The sequence below is a fragment of the Ailuropoda melanoleuca genome, chromosome 16, assembly GCF_002007445.2.
Source record: "Ailuropoda melanoleuca isolate Jingjing chromosome 16, ASM200744v2, whole genome shotgun sequence".
Taxonomy (NCBI): Eukaryota; Metazoa; Chordata; class Mammalia; order Carnivora; family Ursidae; genus Ailuropoda; species Ailuropoda melanoleuca.
Genome location: NC_048233.1, coordinates 90,784,387 through 90,797,241, shown reverse-complemented (window position 1 = coordinate 90,797,241; position 12,855 = coordinate 90,784,387). Strand labels below are relative to the sequence as shown.

At 63.4% G+C, this 12,855-nt stretch overlaps 2 protein-coding genes and 1 non-coding gene across 6 annotated transcripts in view; 2 read left to right on the top strand and 1 right to left on the bottom strand.

Annotated features, from left to right (window-relative positions):
- The window catches only part of PIDD1 (p53-induced death domain protein 1), a 9,303-nt gene extending 2,372 nt beyond the window's left edge, over positions 1-6,931 (bottom strand). Inside the window, exons 1-16 of one of the 4 annotated variants that reach the window (XM_034645265.1) lie at positions 6,230-6,930; positions 5,299-5,642; positions 4,571-4,987; positions 4,023-4,232; positions 3,879-3,933; positions 3,494-3,695; positions 3,288-3,413; positions 2,964-3,143; positions 2,728-2,875; positions 2,476-2,611; positions 2,246-2,396; positions 2,019-2,142; positions 1,733-1,851; positions 1,540-1,656; positions 1,223-1,428; positions 843-972 (exon numbers count right to left, since the gene is read on the bottom strand). In XM_034645265.1, coding sequence (XP_034501156.1) covers positions 843-972; positions 1,223-1,428; positions 1,540-1,656; positions 1,733-1,851; positions 2,019-2,142; positions 2,246-2,396; positions 2,476-2,611; positions 2,728-2,875; positions 2,964-3,143; positions 3,288-3,413; positions 3,494-3,695; positions 3,879-3,933; positions 4,023-4,232; positions 4,571-4,987; positions 5,299-5,602 — 2,625 coding nt within the window. In that variant the 5' untranslated portion in view covers positions 5,603-5,642; positions 6,230-6,930. Of the gene's footprint in view, positions 1-584; positions 973-1,222; positions 1,429-1,539; positions 1,657-1,732; positions 1,852-2,018; positions 2,143-2,245; positions 2,397-2,475; positions 2,612-2,727; positions 2,876-2,963; positions 3,144-3,287; positions 3,414-3,493; positions 3,696-3,878; positions 3,934-4,022; positions 4,233-4,570; positions 4,988-5,298; positions 5,680-6,229 lie in introns of those variants that run through there. The other 3 variants (XM_034645264.1, XM_034645263.1, XM_002930961.4) reach the window with 3 other exon arrangements.
- A 1,507-nt stretch (positions 6,932-8,438) lies between these two features.
- Positions 8,439-10,515, top strand: RPLP2 (ribosomal protein lateral stalk subunit P2). The gene is given in 5 exon segments (NM_001304857.1): positions 8,439-8,468; positions 8,661-8,784; positions 9,259-9,307; positions 10,240-10,338; positions 10,424-10,515. Coding segments are annotated over 4 exon segments (348 nt in total). The 5' UTR covers positions 8,439-8,468; position 8,661; the 3' UTR covers positions 10,501-10,515.
- LOC117796850 lies at positions 9,340-9,473 on the top strand. The gene has a single exon (XR_004621555.1). It is a non-coding gene; the product is annotated as a small nucleolar RNA SNORA52 (small nucleolar RNA).
- Positions 10,516-12,855: the final 2,340 nt, after the last annotated feature.

Below are 12,855 nucleotides of genomic sequence, written 5' to 3'. Positions count from 1 at the left end.
CCCCCGCGCGCCCCGCCGCCGCCGCCGCCGCGCTCAGCCCCCCGCCGTGCCGCGCGCCCGGCTGCTCCTATTGCGCGGAGGCGCGCGCGCTCCGCCCCCTGCCCCCGGCCCTCGGCAAGCGGGCTCCGGCTCCCCCTCCCGGCCGCCGCGGCCACTGCGCCGGCCTGGCCCCAGCCGCGGGTCCCCAAAAGACCCTTCTTTGGCCTCTGGGCCTCACGGTCCTGCATGGGCCAGGGACCCAGGGATTAGCCCCGGCGGGTCAACGGGTGGCAGGGAATGCTGGGAAGAGGGTGTTCTAGGGCAGGAGCGGTCCCTGGCCGCACCGTGGGCGCTTGGAGGGGACGGCTCTGGCCGAGCACCTGCCCGGCCACTCGCTCTCTGCACAATCCCGCGCACGGTGACTTTGTATCCGTTGGTGCGGCACCGTTACTTTGTAGCTGGAGCGCCCCTCCCTCCTGGGCACATGGGGCAGGTAGCAAAGTCTTTACCCAAGGTCCCCTCCCAGCAGGGCCCAGACCTCTGATCCCAGGCCACCCCTTGCCTTCTACCCACTCCTTCACCCAGCAAATAAACTGAGCTCTGAGAAGCAGGCATAACAGTGCGTATTTGTAACACGTGGGAGGTCACTGTCCCCATACGCCGGGCAGGCTTGAAAATGGGTGCCTCTGACCACTGGCCGGAGTACATCGGGGCCAGCCCGAAGTCAGTGGGGTCTAGGCCTGGGCAGACTCTGGGGACTGTGATGCTGAAGGCTCAGGTGGGGTGAGGTCCCTGGGGGCCAGGCTCATGCGCTGGACGCTGTCCTTGTACTTTTGGCGGCCGAGCTCCAAGACAGCCCTCACCTCTTCAGCTATATCCAGTCGGTCGCTCTGCTCCAAGGCCTGCACTAGGAGCCCCACAGCCCCCGGCTGGCCAGCCTGGCGCTCAGCCCAGGAGAAGAGCATATGCCGGATCTGGCCATCCAGGTCGTCCCTGGCGGGGAGAAGGAGAATGGTGACAGAGAGGCCCACCCATCACACCCAAGGTTCTGCTTACCCTCCTCGGGTGGATTCCCTGCTCCCTGGGTGAGGTGTGGCCAGACCCTCTCTTTCCTGCCTGTTTGCCCTGTCCTCACCCACCCTGGATGGAACTTCACCCAGCCTCAGGGAAGGCTCCCCTAGCAGCCAGGACCCAGGCCTGAGGCTGGCCCGGAGCCAGCATCAGGGTGCCCGGAGGAACTCACCGGAACTCATGTCGGATGCGCTGCAGCTCACGGTAGGGCATGCCCAGGTGCAGGGCCACGGCTGGCCAGTCAGGGCCCAGGCGCCCAGCCACATTCAGCAGGTTGCTCTGGGTCAGGAAGCCAGTCTCAGCATCACCCAGGTTCAGAGGGGCCAGGGAGACGCTAGTCCCCCGCCCCTGCTCTGGCCCCTGGGACCCCCGCAGTCTCTGTAAGGAGGAAGGGGTGCGGTGAGCCCTGCCCACTGCCCCCTGACCACCCCCGGGCTTCTGTGCCGCCCCGTCCCCTTCACACACACTGTCCCCCGCCCCGGGCCACACCGGCAGCTTGATGGGCAGCGTGGCCATCCACAGGGAGCCGGCGCCGGTCCTCCTCTGCCGGGCAGCCTCTGCCTCCTCAGGCACCGTCCCGGGCACCGCTCCCCGGTAGAAGGACACCTAGCGTGGGGATGAGGGGGCTTCAGTGTCCTGCCTCTGCCCGGGCAGCCTGGGGCACCCCAGCCCGCTGACCCACCTGGCCCCTCACAGCCTGAGCCTGCCGGTCCAGGGTGGTGGTCACATACACCTCCTTCACGTTCTTCAAGTGTGAGTAAAACACAAAGCAGATCCTGCCCTGCACGCAGTCCGGGCGGTCTGGGGGCGGGACGGGCTCAGCAGGGAGCCTAGGGAGCGGACCCCAGCGTCCCCTCTAGGGGCTGGGGGGGCATACCAGTGTCTGGGTGGTCTGGGGGCGGGACAGGCTCAGCAGGGAGCCTGGGGAGCGGACCCCAGCGTCCCCTCTAGGGGTGGGGGGGGCATACCAGCGTCCACGGCAATACCCCTCTCGAAGGCAGCAAAGAATTCTTCGCCCTCGAACATCTCCACTGTGTCGGACGGCTCAGGGCCCCGGTAGCGGTCCAGCAGCCTCTGCAGGGCGGCGTCCACCTGGGGGGCGGGCACCCACTGGCTCCGAGCCCAGTGCCCACAGCCCCGTGCAGGCCCCCTGCCCTCCGACTCGGTCCTCCCGGCCTCCGGACTCGGCACCCACCTTGTTGCGGGGCAGGCACTGCAGCAGGACCTGCTCGGGGTCCCGGCGCCTCTGCAGGGCAATGAGGTTGACCCTGTGCAGCCGCAGGCGCTCCCAGGCCTTCCGAGCCAGGCCCTCCACGCACGTCTTGGTGGTGTACCAGAGCCAGTACCTGGGAGGGCTGCCGATGAGCAGGGGCTGCACAGACAGCTGTGGGGAGGGGACTGAGGGGCGGGGCGGGGGGCACTGACCAGGAGAAGTGTGTGACCTGGAAGCGAGCATACAGGTGCGTGAACTCCAGTGCCACCTGAGCTGTGATGTCATCCCAGGCCGCTTCAGGCGGGGTCCAGTACAGCAGGTGAAGACGAGAGCGATCCAGACTCAGGCCTGGGGACGCGAGGGGGCCACAGGCTGAGGCGTCCCTGGCAGGGGCTCCCCTGCCGAGCACAGCCCCCTCCACCCAGTGCCCATGAGTTCAGCTATGCCACCTGGCCACCTCTCACCTGTGACACCAGGGGGCAGAGGCAGCTGCACGGTGACAGGCCGGAGGAAGCTGGGGGGGCCGCTCTGGGAGAGGCACAGCAGGGGGCTGGCCGCCGCCTCAGGCTCCTCCAGCAGGGCTCGAAGCTCTCTGCTGGCCATGTGCACCACCTGGGGCAAATGGGGTGCCTGGAACACCCACCTTTGCACTGAGGCTCCACCCGCCACCCGCCACTCACAGTGGCTGCCCTGCCGGCACCTGCATGCGGACGTGACGAGGCTCGTCGGTGGCCCCAGGGGGGAATGTGACCTTGACCCCAGGATGTCCTGAGGACCACAGCAATGTCCCCTCTGGTGGCACCAGGCAGACGTTGGACACAGGACGTGAAACCACGAGGAACCACGAGAAGTGGGGCACCTGGCAGTGAGCCCACAGCCGCTGGGCATGGGAGGTGGGGTCAGAGGGAACAGGGTCAGAGGGGCATCAGGGCAGAGCCATCAGGCAGGGCAGACAGGGGTGACCAGCGTCTGGGGGGAGCCACTCCCTAGTACTCCTTCCCACTAAGGCCTGGGTGACTCTCACCTTGGGTGCCTCTTCTTCCAGGTGAGTCTCCAGGTCACTCCAGCTGTCATCACTCAGGGTCCTGACCACCACCTCCCGGCAACGCCAGTCCCGGGGGGGCACAAAGAGTAACCACAGGCCTACTTCCTGCCAGGCAAGGGTGGTGTGAGCACTGGGGCCCATGCCTGGGCCCTCCTCCCCGCCCCCCCGACTTGCCCAGGCCGTGCCTGCCGGAAGGCCACCCCGTGGGGCTGCAGCTCCAGGACACCACTGAGCAAGGAGTCATGAGGACCCAAGGGGACGAGGTGTGGCTCCGGCAGCCATAGTCGATAGTGGATGTTGACAGGGCTAGCTGTGGCCCCAGCAGGGAACCGCAGGCGGACACCACAGGTCAGGGTCACTGAGCAGCCTTGGGGAGTCACAAGGAAGCTGCATGATAGGGTGGGCGTTAGGTCAGACGATAGAAGGGGTGTGGCTGGATCGGGCACTCCTGGGAAACTCCAGAAGACCCCTGGGGCACGAGTACGGTGTTCATCATGGACGGGACGACAGGGTAGAGACATGCATCTTCCCCCCCCCCCCCCCCCCCCCCCCGCCCCAACACACACACACCTGTCCAAATCTGAGTTCAGGAACAGTCTGGGCATTTCCGGGATCACGGGCGTCTCTGTGGAGGGACAGACAAGCTGTTAGGACATCTATGGTACCTGCATCCTGACCTGTCTGTGGCCCGATCCTTCCCAGCAACACGCCTACCTGGGGAACTGTGGGGGGCAGGTAGAGCCTTGCCCAGGGGGTTCCCCTGAAGGCGCACAAAGGGGGCGTCCAGTAGCTCAGGGGGCACGTCCCGGAGCTGGTTGTCCCTCAGATCCAGTCGGGCGAGCAGCGGGAGGTGGGCCAGGCCGGTGGGCACTGAGGTCAGGAGGTTGCTGTGCAAAACAAGAAACCGCAAGGACCGCAGCCCCACTGCGGGCAAGTGCCAGCTTAGGGCCAACAGAGGACCACTCAGGGCCACACCAGCCCTGGCCAGGACAGGATACTCATGTTAGGGCCAAGGAGAGAAGCCTTTCTAGTCTCTGCCTCACGGACAGACTCAGGGAGCTTGGGAAGTCTGTGCAAGGAGCCTCGAAAGCCGGGGAAGGGAGGGCAAACAAGGGCTCCCCAGGAGGAGTGAAGGCTCCAAGGTGGGCCAAGCCTGTGTGTGCGGGGGCCCCTGTGGAGGACAGGAGAGCAGAAACCAGGCAGCAGCTGAAGGGCACTCCCCGTCAGGCCTGGGAGTCATGAGGGGCACAACTCCTACTTACCAAGGGAGGTGGGGAGGCCCTGCAGCCGGTTGGAAGCCAGACTGAGCTCCGTGAGGCTGCTCAGGCCTCCAATCTCAGGGGGCAAGGTGTCCAGAAGGTTCTCTGAGAGATCAAGGCGCTGCAGGGTGGACAGGGATCCCAGCGCTGCGGGAAGCCTTTGCAGGCAGTTGTGGGTCACAGAGAGGAAGGTGAGGGAGGGAAGGGCTCCGAGGGCCTCAGGGAGCTCTGAGAGGCGGTTGTAAGACAGCAGGAGGGTGCTCAGGCCACGCATCTGTGGGATGCAGGCCGGCAGTGTCTCCAGGCTGTTGAAGCTCAGATCTAGGTGGGCCAAGCGGGCCAGGCCACTCAGGTCAGCGGGCAGCGTGGTCAGGGAGCCCCGGCGGCGGCAGGCACCCGGCACGTCCCAGTGTTGTCCACCTAGAAAGGGGGAACGCAGGTGTGGCCCTCAGAGCCGGAATCCCAGGGCCCAGCTCAGGGCAGAGGCACAGACCTCTACCCCAACCCCACCCAGAGAAGGACAGACGCAGACACCAGCAGATGCAGGAGGACAAGGACAGATACTGCAGGCTCGTCTCAGCTGACAGAGCCATCAGCCATGACCTGCCCCAGGAAGCATACCCACGCTGGGGGGTCTGCGGGGAGACCACTGGGCAGCTACAGCATCCCAGAGTCAGAGCTCAGCCAGCTTCGCCTTGTGGGGGGCAGGGCTGGGGCCAGGTGGGGCTCACCTCTGAGGACCAGGGAGCGAAGGTGCTGCAGGCTGCACGGCACCTGGGCCAGGGTGGCCTCCAGCAGCCGAGGCTCCTCGTGGCCGCTCAGCTGCAAGAACTCCACTTCCAACAGCTGAGGGGGCCTCTGGGCACACAGATGGAGCAGCCGGCGGCAGCCGCCTGCGTGCAGGTCCAGCCTCAACCGGTTCCCAACCAGGAGAGGGGGGTCCCCGGGCTCTGCATCCACAGCACCGACAGCATCTCCCGCAGCATCTTCAGCAGCAGCTGTCTCGGGCTCCAGCCCCTCCGCCTCTGCAGCCATCGCCCACCCGGCTGTCCTCCGGGGCCAGACATGTCCCAGCCTGCCAAACAGGCCTGCTCAGGCAGGGCCCGGGGAGGCTGTAGAGTCAGGGGGAGGAGTGGGAAGGAGTGGGCATGGGCCCTCCTCCTACTCAGGGGCATGGGGATTCTGGCTCTGGGGAGTCCTTGAGGCAGGCCGGCTGATCCACAGAACCCAGAGCTCAGCTGAACAGATCACAGCTGAAACAGGGCTGGGGAAGGAGAACCCCCGGACTAGGAGGGCAGCAGGCAGGGAGACCTGTGTGCAGGGGAGCCTGGGGAACCTGGCGAGGGGGAGGAGGGACTACCACGTGGGGGCAGCGGCCCAGGCAAGGAGAGGAGTGATTGTGCCCGTCTGTGTCAGAGAAGTGAATGGGGGCGCGGGGAGAGCTGGTGTGTGAGCCACTGGGCGGCTTGGGGTCCTGGGGATGGGACCCCCCATGCTGACCGCTGGAGGAGGGTTCTCTCACGCTTCCTGTTCGCACCTAGGTCTGCTGAGGAGGGCAGTGGTCTGCACATTCCAGGCTCCGACGGCTTGGGGGCCGGTCCTGACCGGGAGAGCGCCCCCCAACCCCGCCATCCCCACCGGCCGCCCGCGCCCTGGGCGTACCTGCGCTCGAGGCTGGGCGCCGTCCCCGGTGTGCGCCCTGAGCCGGGTTTCCGCCGGCGCGTTCCCGAGCGGGCCGGGACTCGGGGTCCCGCCCGGTCAGGACGCCCCTTGCTCCGGGCTGGGGCCGCAGGCGAAGGCCTCAGGGTCCCTTCCCGCCCCGCCTGCCCTTGGCCTGCCCAAAGCCCCGGAGACGCGGCCGCGGACCCCAACCGGCAGCCGGCAGCCCAGCCGCACTCGGCTTCCTGTTGGTCTGTCCCGGTCCGGCTCTCCCGCTGGGAAGTCCCGCGCCGCGCGCCGCGGAGCCCGCCCTTTCAGAGATTCCCGGCCCTCGGGCCCGCCCCGCTCTGGAGGGGTGCGTCCTGGCCGCGGGTTGAATTTAAAGTGAGCTAGTGCAATCTCGGCACGGAGGAGGGCTTTGGGGCTGACCGCAGCTGCCGCCTTACGTCCAGCTCCTGCCAGAAGCCAGAGCACTAAATGTGCCATTCCCCGGCCAGCCTCAAGGGCCTCCTTCTCCGGGAAGCCTTCCTGGGCCTCCTCTAGAGACCTGGTTCCAGCTCCTGCGATCTTGCTTCACCAGCAATCGCTTTGGCCCGAGTGCCCCAGCAGCGGGCTTCCCCGCCCGTTGCCTCCTTCCATCTTCGTCTGCATCTCATAGGGAAAGGAGGCTCTGACAGTCTGAGGTCACACACCGGTAAGTGCCAAAACCAAGAACTTCAAACTAGGTCTGACTCTCAAGAGAACCCGCCCCACCTCATTCACCCACTCTGCCCCAAATCAATGCATGTGCACCCTCTTTCCTCCAGCTCCCCCCGCCCCGGGCACCAGCCCTCCCACCAGGATGGGCAGTTCTGCCAGGCCTCCATCTTCCCCAGCTTCTGTCCCATGTTCGGTTCCTAAGTAGCTGCCAGAAGACTTAAAAACAAAACAAAACAAAACAATCACAAGACTATTACTCAGCTTTAAAAGGGAATGAAATTTTGATAACACGCCACAGTGTGAACGAACCTCAAGAACATTATGTTAAATAAGCCAGATCCTGAAGGATAAATACTGTATGCTTGCTCGGTGAGAAGGCCCCAGAGTAGTCAAATGCCGTTGAGACAAAAATTAAAATGGTGGGTACCACGGGCTAGAGGAAGGGATAGGGAGTGCTTTAATGGGCATGGAATCCAACTTGGGAAGATGGAAAGCAGTCTGGAGATAGAGGCTGGGGACGGCTGCGTCGTGGGAGAGCAACCAAAGCCACTTAACTGTGCGGCTGAAGCGGTAACTGACGTGTTACGTGACTGTAAGCACAATCAGGACAACCCGCCACTTCCCTGCGTAGTGCAGTACCATCCCACACTAGCCAGGAAGGCTTCCACTTGACCCCAAGCGTGAGACCGTGAGCCAGAAACCCTCTCTGCGCCCCACCTCCTCTGTAAGATGGGGGTCACGACAGCGACGACCCCCGCAGCAACAGTGTGGTCTGCACGAACACACCAGTGTTCCATGCCTACACCCGCAGTTTCGCCTGGTAGTGGCAACCCCGCGCGGGCTGGGCTGGGCTGGCTCTGCTCCTGGACCCATGTCCAGCCACCTGTGCGTCCGACCCTTCTGCCTGGTGCTCGCCCCAGATCGTAGGGCCGGCTCACCCCTTCCGCGTGTATGTGGGCCCGGAACCGCCCCGATAGTTTACTGTGTGTGTCCTCGCTATGAAACCCCTGTTGCGGGGTAGCAGGGCCGGGCCTGCTCCCTCTCAGGGGCCAACCGCGGCGGGCCGCCGGGCGCCGAGCATGAATGTGTGGCGCGTGCTGACGTCCGCGTGGGCGCGGAGCTCAGTTTGGAGCCCACGCGGCCCCGCAAGGGAGCTGCCACCAGGCCCAGGCCGCTGGGCTCCGCAGGTCACCACTGCCCACAGTCCCTGAAGCCGGGAACCCCACCGTCCCCCCTCCCCCTTCGGCAGCTTGCTAGGAGGGTCGGCCACGTGCACCCGCGCAGGCGGCGCGCCCGCACTTCCGGCAGCAGTGCACCCTGGGACTTGGAGTTCGCCGGTTGCGGCAGCCGGACGGCCCGGCTCGAAGGCTCTCGTCTCCGCGGCCTGGGCGCCGCGTGACGTCACTCGGAGGCGCCCGCACGGCGCGGCGCGCGGGTCCCGGGGGCTTCTGGGTAGCAGATTACCCCCGCCCCCCGCGCCGGCGCCTTCCTTTCCGTCCCTGACGCCGCCGAGGTCGCACGCGTGAGGCTTCTCCGCCGCCGAGTGAGTGGGCGGCGAGGCCGGGGCGCAGGCTGGCCTGCGGGGTCGTGGGGGGGGCCGCGGGAGGCGGGTGGGCAGGCGCGGGCCGGGGCCTGGCAGGAGGCGCCGGGCCTGAGCACGCGCGGCCGCGCCCGGGGCCGAGGCCGGGGCGGGAGGCCTCCGGGTAAGGCCGCCTGTGCTCTCCTCCCGCCTCAGGATGCGCTACGTTGCCTCCTACCTGCTGGCCGCCCTCGGGGGCAACGCCTCCCCCAGTGCCAAGGACATCAAGAAGATTCTGGACAGCGTGGGCATCGAGGCGGATGACGACCGGCTCAACAAGGTAGCTACCCCGCTGGGTTCCGGCGTCCTCGGCGCGGGCCTCAGCCCGGGGAAAGTGGAGTTGGACGTGCCCGCGTGTGTGCGGGGGTCCGATGCAGCCCCAGGGCGGGTGGGCGTGAGGCGGAGTTCCAGCCTGCTCCGGGGAAGTTACGGCGCCGCCGGAAACTTCTAGGAACTGTTTGCAGAGAAGCGCACCTTTCTTAGTGACGTTCTCCCGTGTGGCGGGATTTAAGTCGAGATGCTTGGCTGTTTGTGTCGGGGAGTCTTAGACGTGCCATGGTTCCCCTTGTAGCGAGTCCTGGGGGAAGCCACGTGTGGGTGGTAACTGCTGGGCCGGACAGGGCAGGCCTGGAGGCTTTGGGGCGTCTTTATACCGCGCTGTCTTGTGGCCAGCTCTACTCGGTTGGAGAAGGTGAAGTTAAGGCAGAGGGCGTGTTACTGAGTCTCCGGTAACGGCTGGTTATGGTTTTTCTAGGTCATCAGTGAGCTGAACGGAAAAAACATTGAAGACGTCATCGCCCAGGGTGAGATTGTGTGCAGGGGGTTTTCGTTGTCAGGGTCCATCCTAATCCCTGCTGGTCAGCCTGTGGCCTGCCAGGTTTCGCTTGTGGACCAGAGCACTCTAGAAGCCTCACCCAGAGAAGTGGGCAGGCTTCAGTGGGCTTGTGCCAGGGGCGCTTCTAGACAGTCCGAGTGTCGGGGCAGCAGGGAGTGCTGGAATTCTCGGAGGGGAACCCTGATAATTTTTTTTTTAAAGATTTTATTTATTTATTTGACAGAGATAGAGACAGCCAGCAAGAGAAGGGAACACAAGCAGGGGGAGTGGGAGAGGAAGAAGCAGGCTCCTAGCAGAGGAGCCTGATGTGAGGCTCGATCCCGTAATGCCAGGATCACGCCCTGAGCCAAAGGCAGACGCTTAACCGCTGTGCCACCCAGGCGCCCCGGGAACCCTGATTTTGTAAACAGGGTTCACCATGTGCTCTCGGTGAGGGGCTTGGGAGCACAGACTGGAGCTGCTGGGGATGGCCGCAGGTCCCTGCCCCTTTTTGCTGTGCAGTTGGTTTTTTGGTGACAAGGCTGGAGCTGATGGGAATTGTTTGGAAGTAAATATCCTGTCCCTGTGCGCTCAGTGAGTTCAGCAAACAGTCTTGTCTGAGCTCACTCATGAGGACCTGGACCTGGGTAGCAGACTCAGTCCCTGCCGGGTTGTAAACATGGTGGGGTGCCGTGACCCAGTTTTTGGGGAAGGGATTCCTAGAAGCCAGGTTTCCAGATAGGGAATGTGAGGGGCCTGGGGTGTGTGTATGTGGCACAGGTAGAGCCGTCTGTCTGGGAGAACAGAGGAGCTGGTGACTCTGGTACTTGGTGATGGGCCTCCATACATTGGGCAGACTGTCTCCGAGGTAGCCTTCAGGCGGGGCACCTGCTCTGGTCTCATTTTCCCTGATTCCCGTAGGTATTGGCAAGCTGGCCAGTGTACCTGCTGGTGGGGCTGTCACCGTCTCTGCCGCCCCAGGGTCTGCAGCTCCTGCTGCTGGCGCTGCCCCCGCTGCAGGTAAGTGGAGGCTGGAGCAGGGTCGTCCGCTGGGAGCGTGGCTTGCACTGTGGGCCTTGTTCACTGCCCCCTTTTCTTTCCACAGCAGAGGAAAAGAAAGACGAGAAGAAGGAGGAGTCGGAGGAGTCAGACGACGACATGGGATTCGGCTTGTTCGATTAGGTTCCTGCTGACCCCCCCCACTGACAAATAAAACCCTTTTTATGTATCTGTGGAGTGTCGGTGAACGTTTTGTAAGAGTGTGGCCTTGGCACAGGGCGGGTGTAGGGGCCCCACAGTGGGTGGGCGGGCCGTCATTGCAGGAGAAACCAGAGCCTTTCCTGGTGAGGCAGAGTTCCCAGGCAGGAGGAACTGCCTAAAAAGCTGGGAATCTGGTGCAAAAATGGGTACCTGGGAGGGGGGACGTGTCCTGTGGATCTTGGGTGTGGCCGAGCCTTGAGTAGGCTCGGGGGGGGACGTGAGCCTTCTTGGGCACAGTCCTGGCTCCTGAGGACTGCCGGGGACTTCCCAGAGTGAAGCTTTCAGGGGGACACGCGGGAAAACTTACAAAGCAGCGGTGGGCGGTCTCCACTGTTCTGAGGCGGCTCCGCTGGTGGAGGCCAGCAGCTGCCCTGAGACTTGGTAACAGCATTGTTCGTTTACACAAAAGGAGACAGGTGGTGGTTGTGCGTGGTGCACGTGGGATCCCGAGGTTTCCCTGCAGAGTTGGGTCCAGTTCACGTCCAAGCTCTGCTTTAATTTTTGAGCAACTCAGTCCCATAGCTGCTCCGGGTTACCCCAGCTATCTGATGGTCTGGGTAGGTGTGGAAGTAGGTAATGATGTTGGGCCATGTGACCACGAAGGCCTGCCCATGCCCCTCCTGCCAAGCTCTGGCTGGAATCGGGGACAGGAGGCAGAGTTCCACTGCTCATCCAGCCGCCATCCTGGGCCTTGGGTCCTCTGCCCACCAATGCCAGCCTACTCAGAAGATGCTCTGCTACCCTCTGTGAAGGTTCTAGGTCAGGAATGGGCTGTGTGCTCCCATTGTGCGTCAGCCTTGAGCTCTGAAAAAGGACCTGCCGTTGGTGGACTGAAGTCCTACAGGGAAAGAGCAAAGAATGAGTATAACAAGGGACAGCTGGGGGTGGGGTGGAGGGCCTCCCTCAGGTAGGGAGCCAAGACCTGGAGAAGGGCCTGCAGGGTAGGAGTGTGCATGGGATGTGGGAAAGAAGGCCTAAGACCCCTCTGGCAGGTGGGACAAGGGCCCAGAGGAAGAAGTGAGTGTCATTGCAAGATTCCCAGCAGCCTGTGCTTTAAGGGGCAAGTGTGAGTGGGGGTGGGCAAAAGGCGGGGTTGTGGATGCCCAAAAACAAGGTGGTGAGGGGACATGGCTCCAGGTTCAGCTAGAGGGCTCCCCAGAGGAGAGGACCCAGAGTCCATGGGCAGACCTTGGACCCTGAAGTGAAGGGCCCTGTGTGGTCAGCGGACACCATGTGAGTGGGAGCATGACGCCCGGCAGAATGATTACACAGCAAACACCAGGGCTTCCTGTCCACACTGGCTGGGAGGAGGGGGAGGTCCACCTCCCACCCCCAGCCAGGGTTCCTGGAAGCGCTGTTGTGTTCCCGGCTCCAGAGCAGACATTCCCAGGGGCCTGGAGGGAGGGATATGTACCCAAAACAGCTCAACCCTGGTGTGGAAATGGGGGCAGAGGTCTCCCTGCGCTGGGGCAGCGCCACCGCTCAAGGCCCCAGTCCCTCAGAAGCAGGAAGGGCCTGGACCCTGGCTTCTTGGAGCAGGTCAGGGAGGACCTTCCTAAGTCCCTGGCTTAGCCTGCACTGCCCTCTTGGTGGTCACCCTGGTGAACCCCTGGATTTTCCAGGCCAAGCTTGAGGGTCGGCTTCATCCCCATTGTACCACACCAGCCCCCCGCCACCCCGGTTCTGGCAGCATCCCCAGGGGCTCAGTCAGTAGGGGCCCTGGTCATCCTGATGGGGCCATATTCTGCACTATACATTCATCCAAAGCACTTGGGGGATAGGATCCCCATGTACAACAGAAGGTCATTTGTCTAGATCAAATTCATCTTTCTAGTTTATGGAATTTTAGGGTTGGAGTTTTTTTTGAGATTAAATTATTTTTATTTTGTTTTTTTTTTAAGATTTTATTTATTTATTTGACAGAGATAGAGACAGCCAGCGAGAGAGGGAACACAAGCAGGGGGAGCGGGAGAGGAAGAAGCAGGCTCACAGCGGAGGAGCCTGATGTGGGGCTCGATCCCAGTACTCTGGGATCACGCCCTGAGCCGAAGGCAGACGCTGAACGACTGAGCCACCCAGGCGCCCATGTTTTTGTTTTTTAAATTTTATTTTATTTTACTTAAATTCAATCCAATTAATTAAGGGCAACTGGGTGGCTCAGTCAGTGCAGCATCTGCCTTCGGCTCAGGTCATGATCCCGGGGTCCTGGGATCGAATCCTGTGTCCAGCTCCCTGCTCAGCAAGGAGTCTGCTTCTCTCTCCCTCTGACCCTCCCCA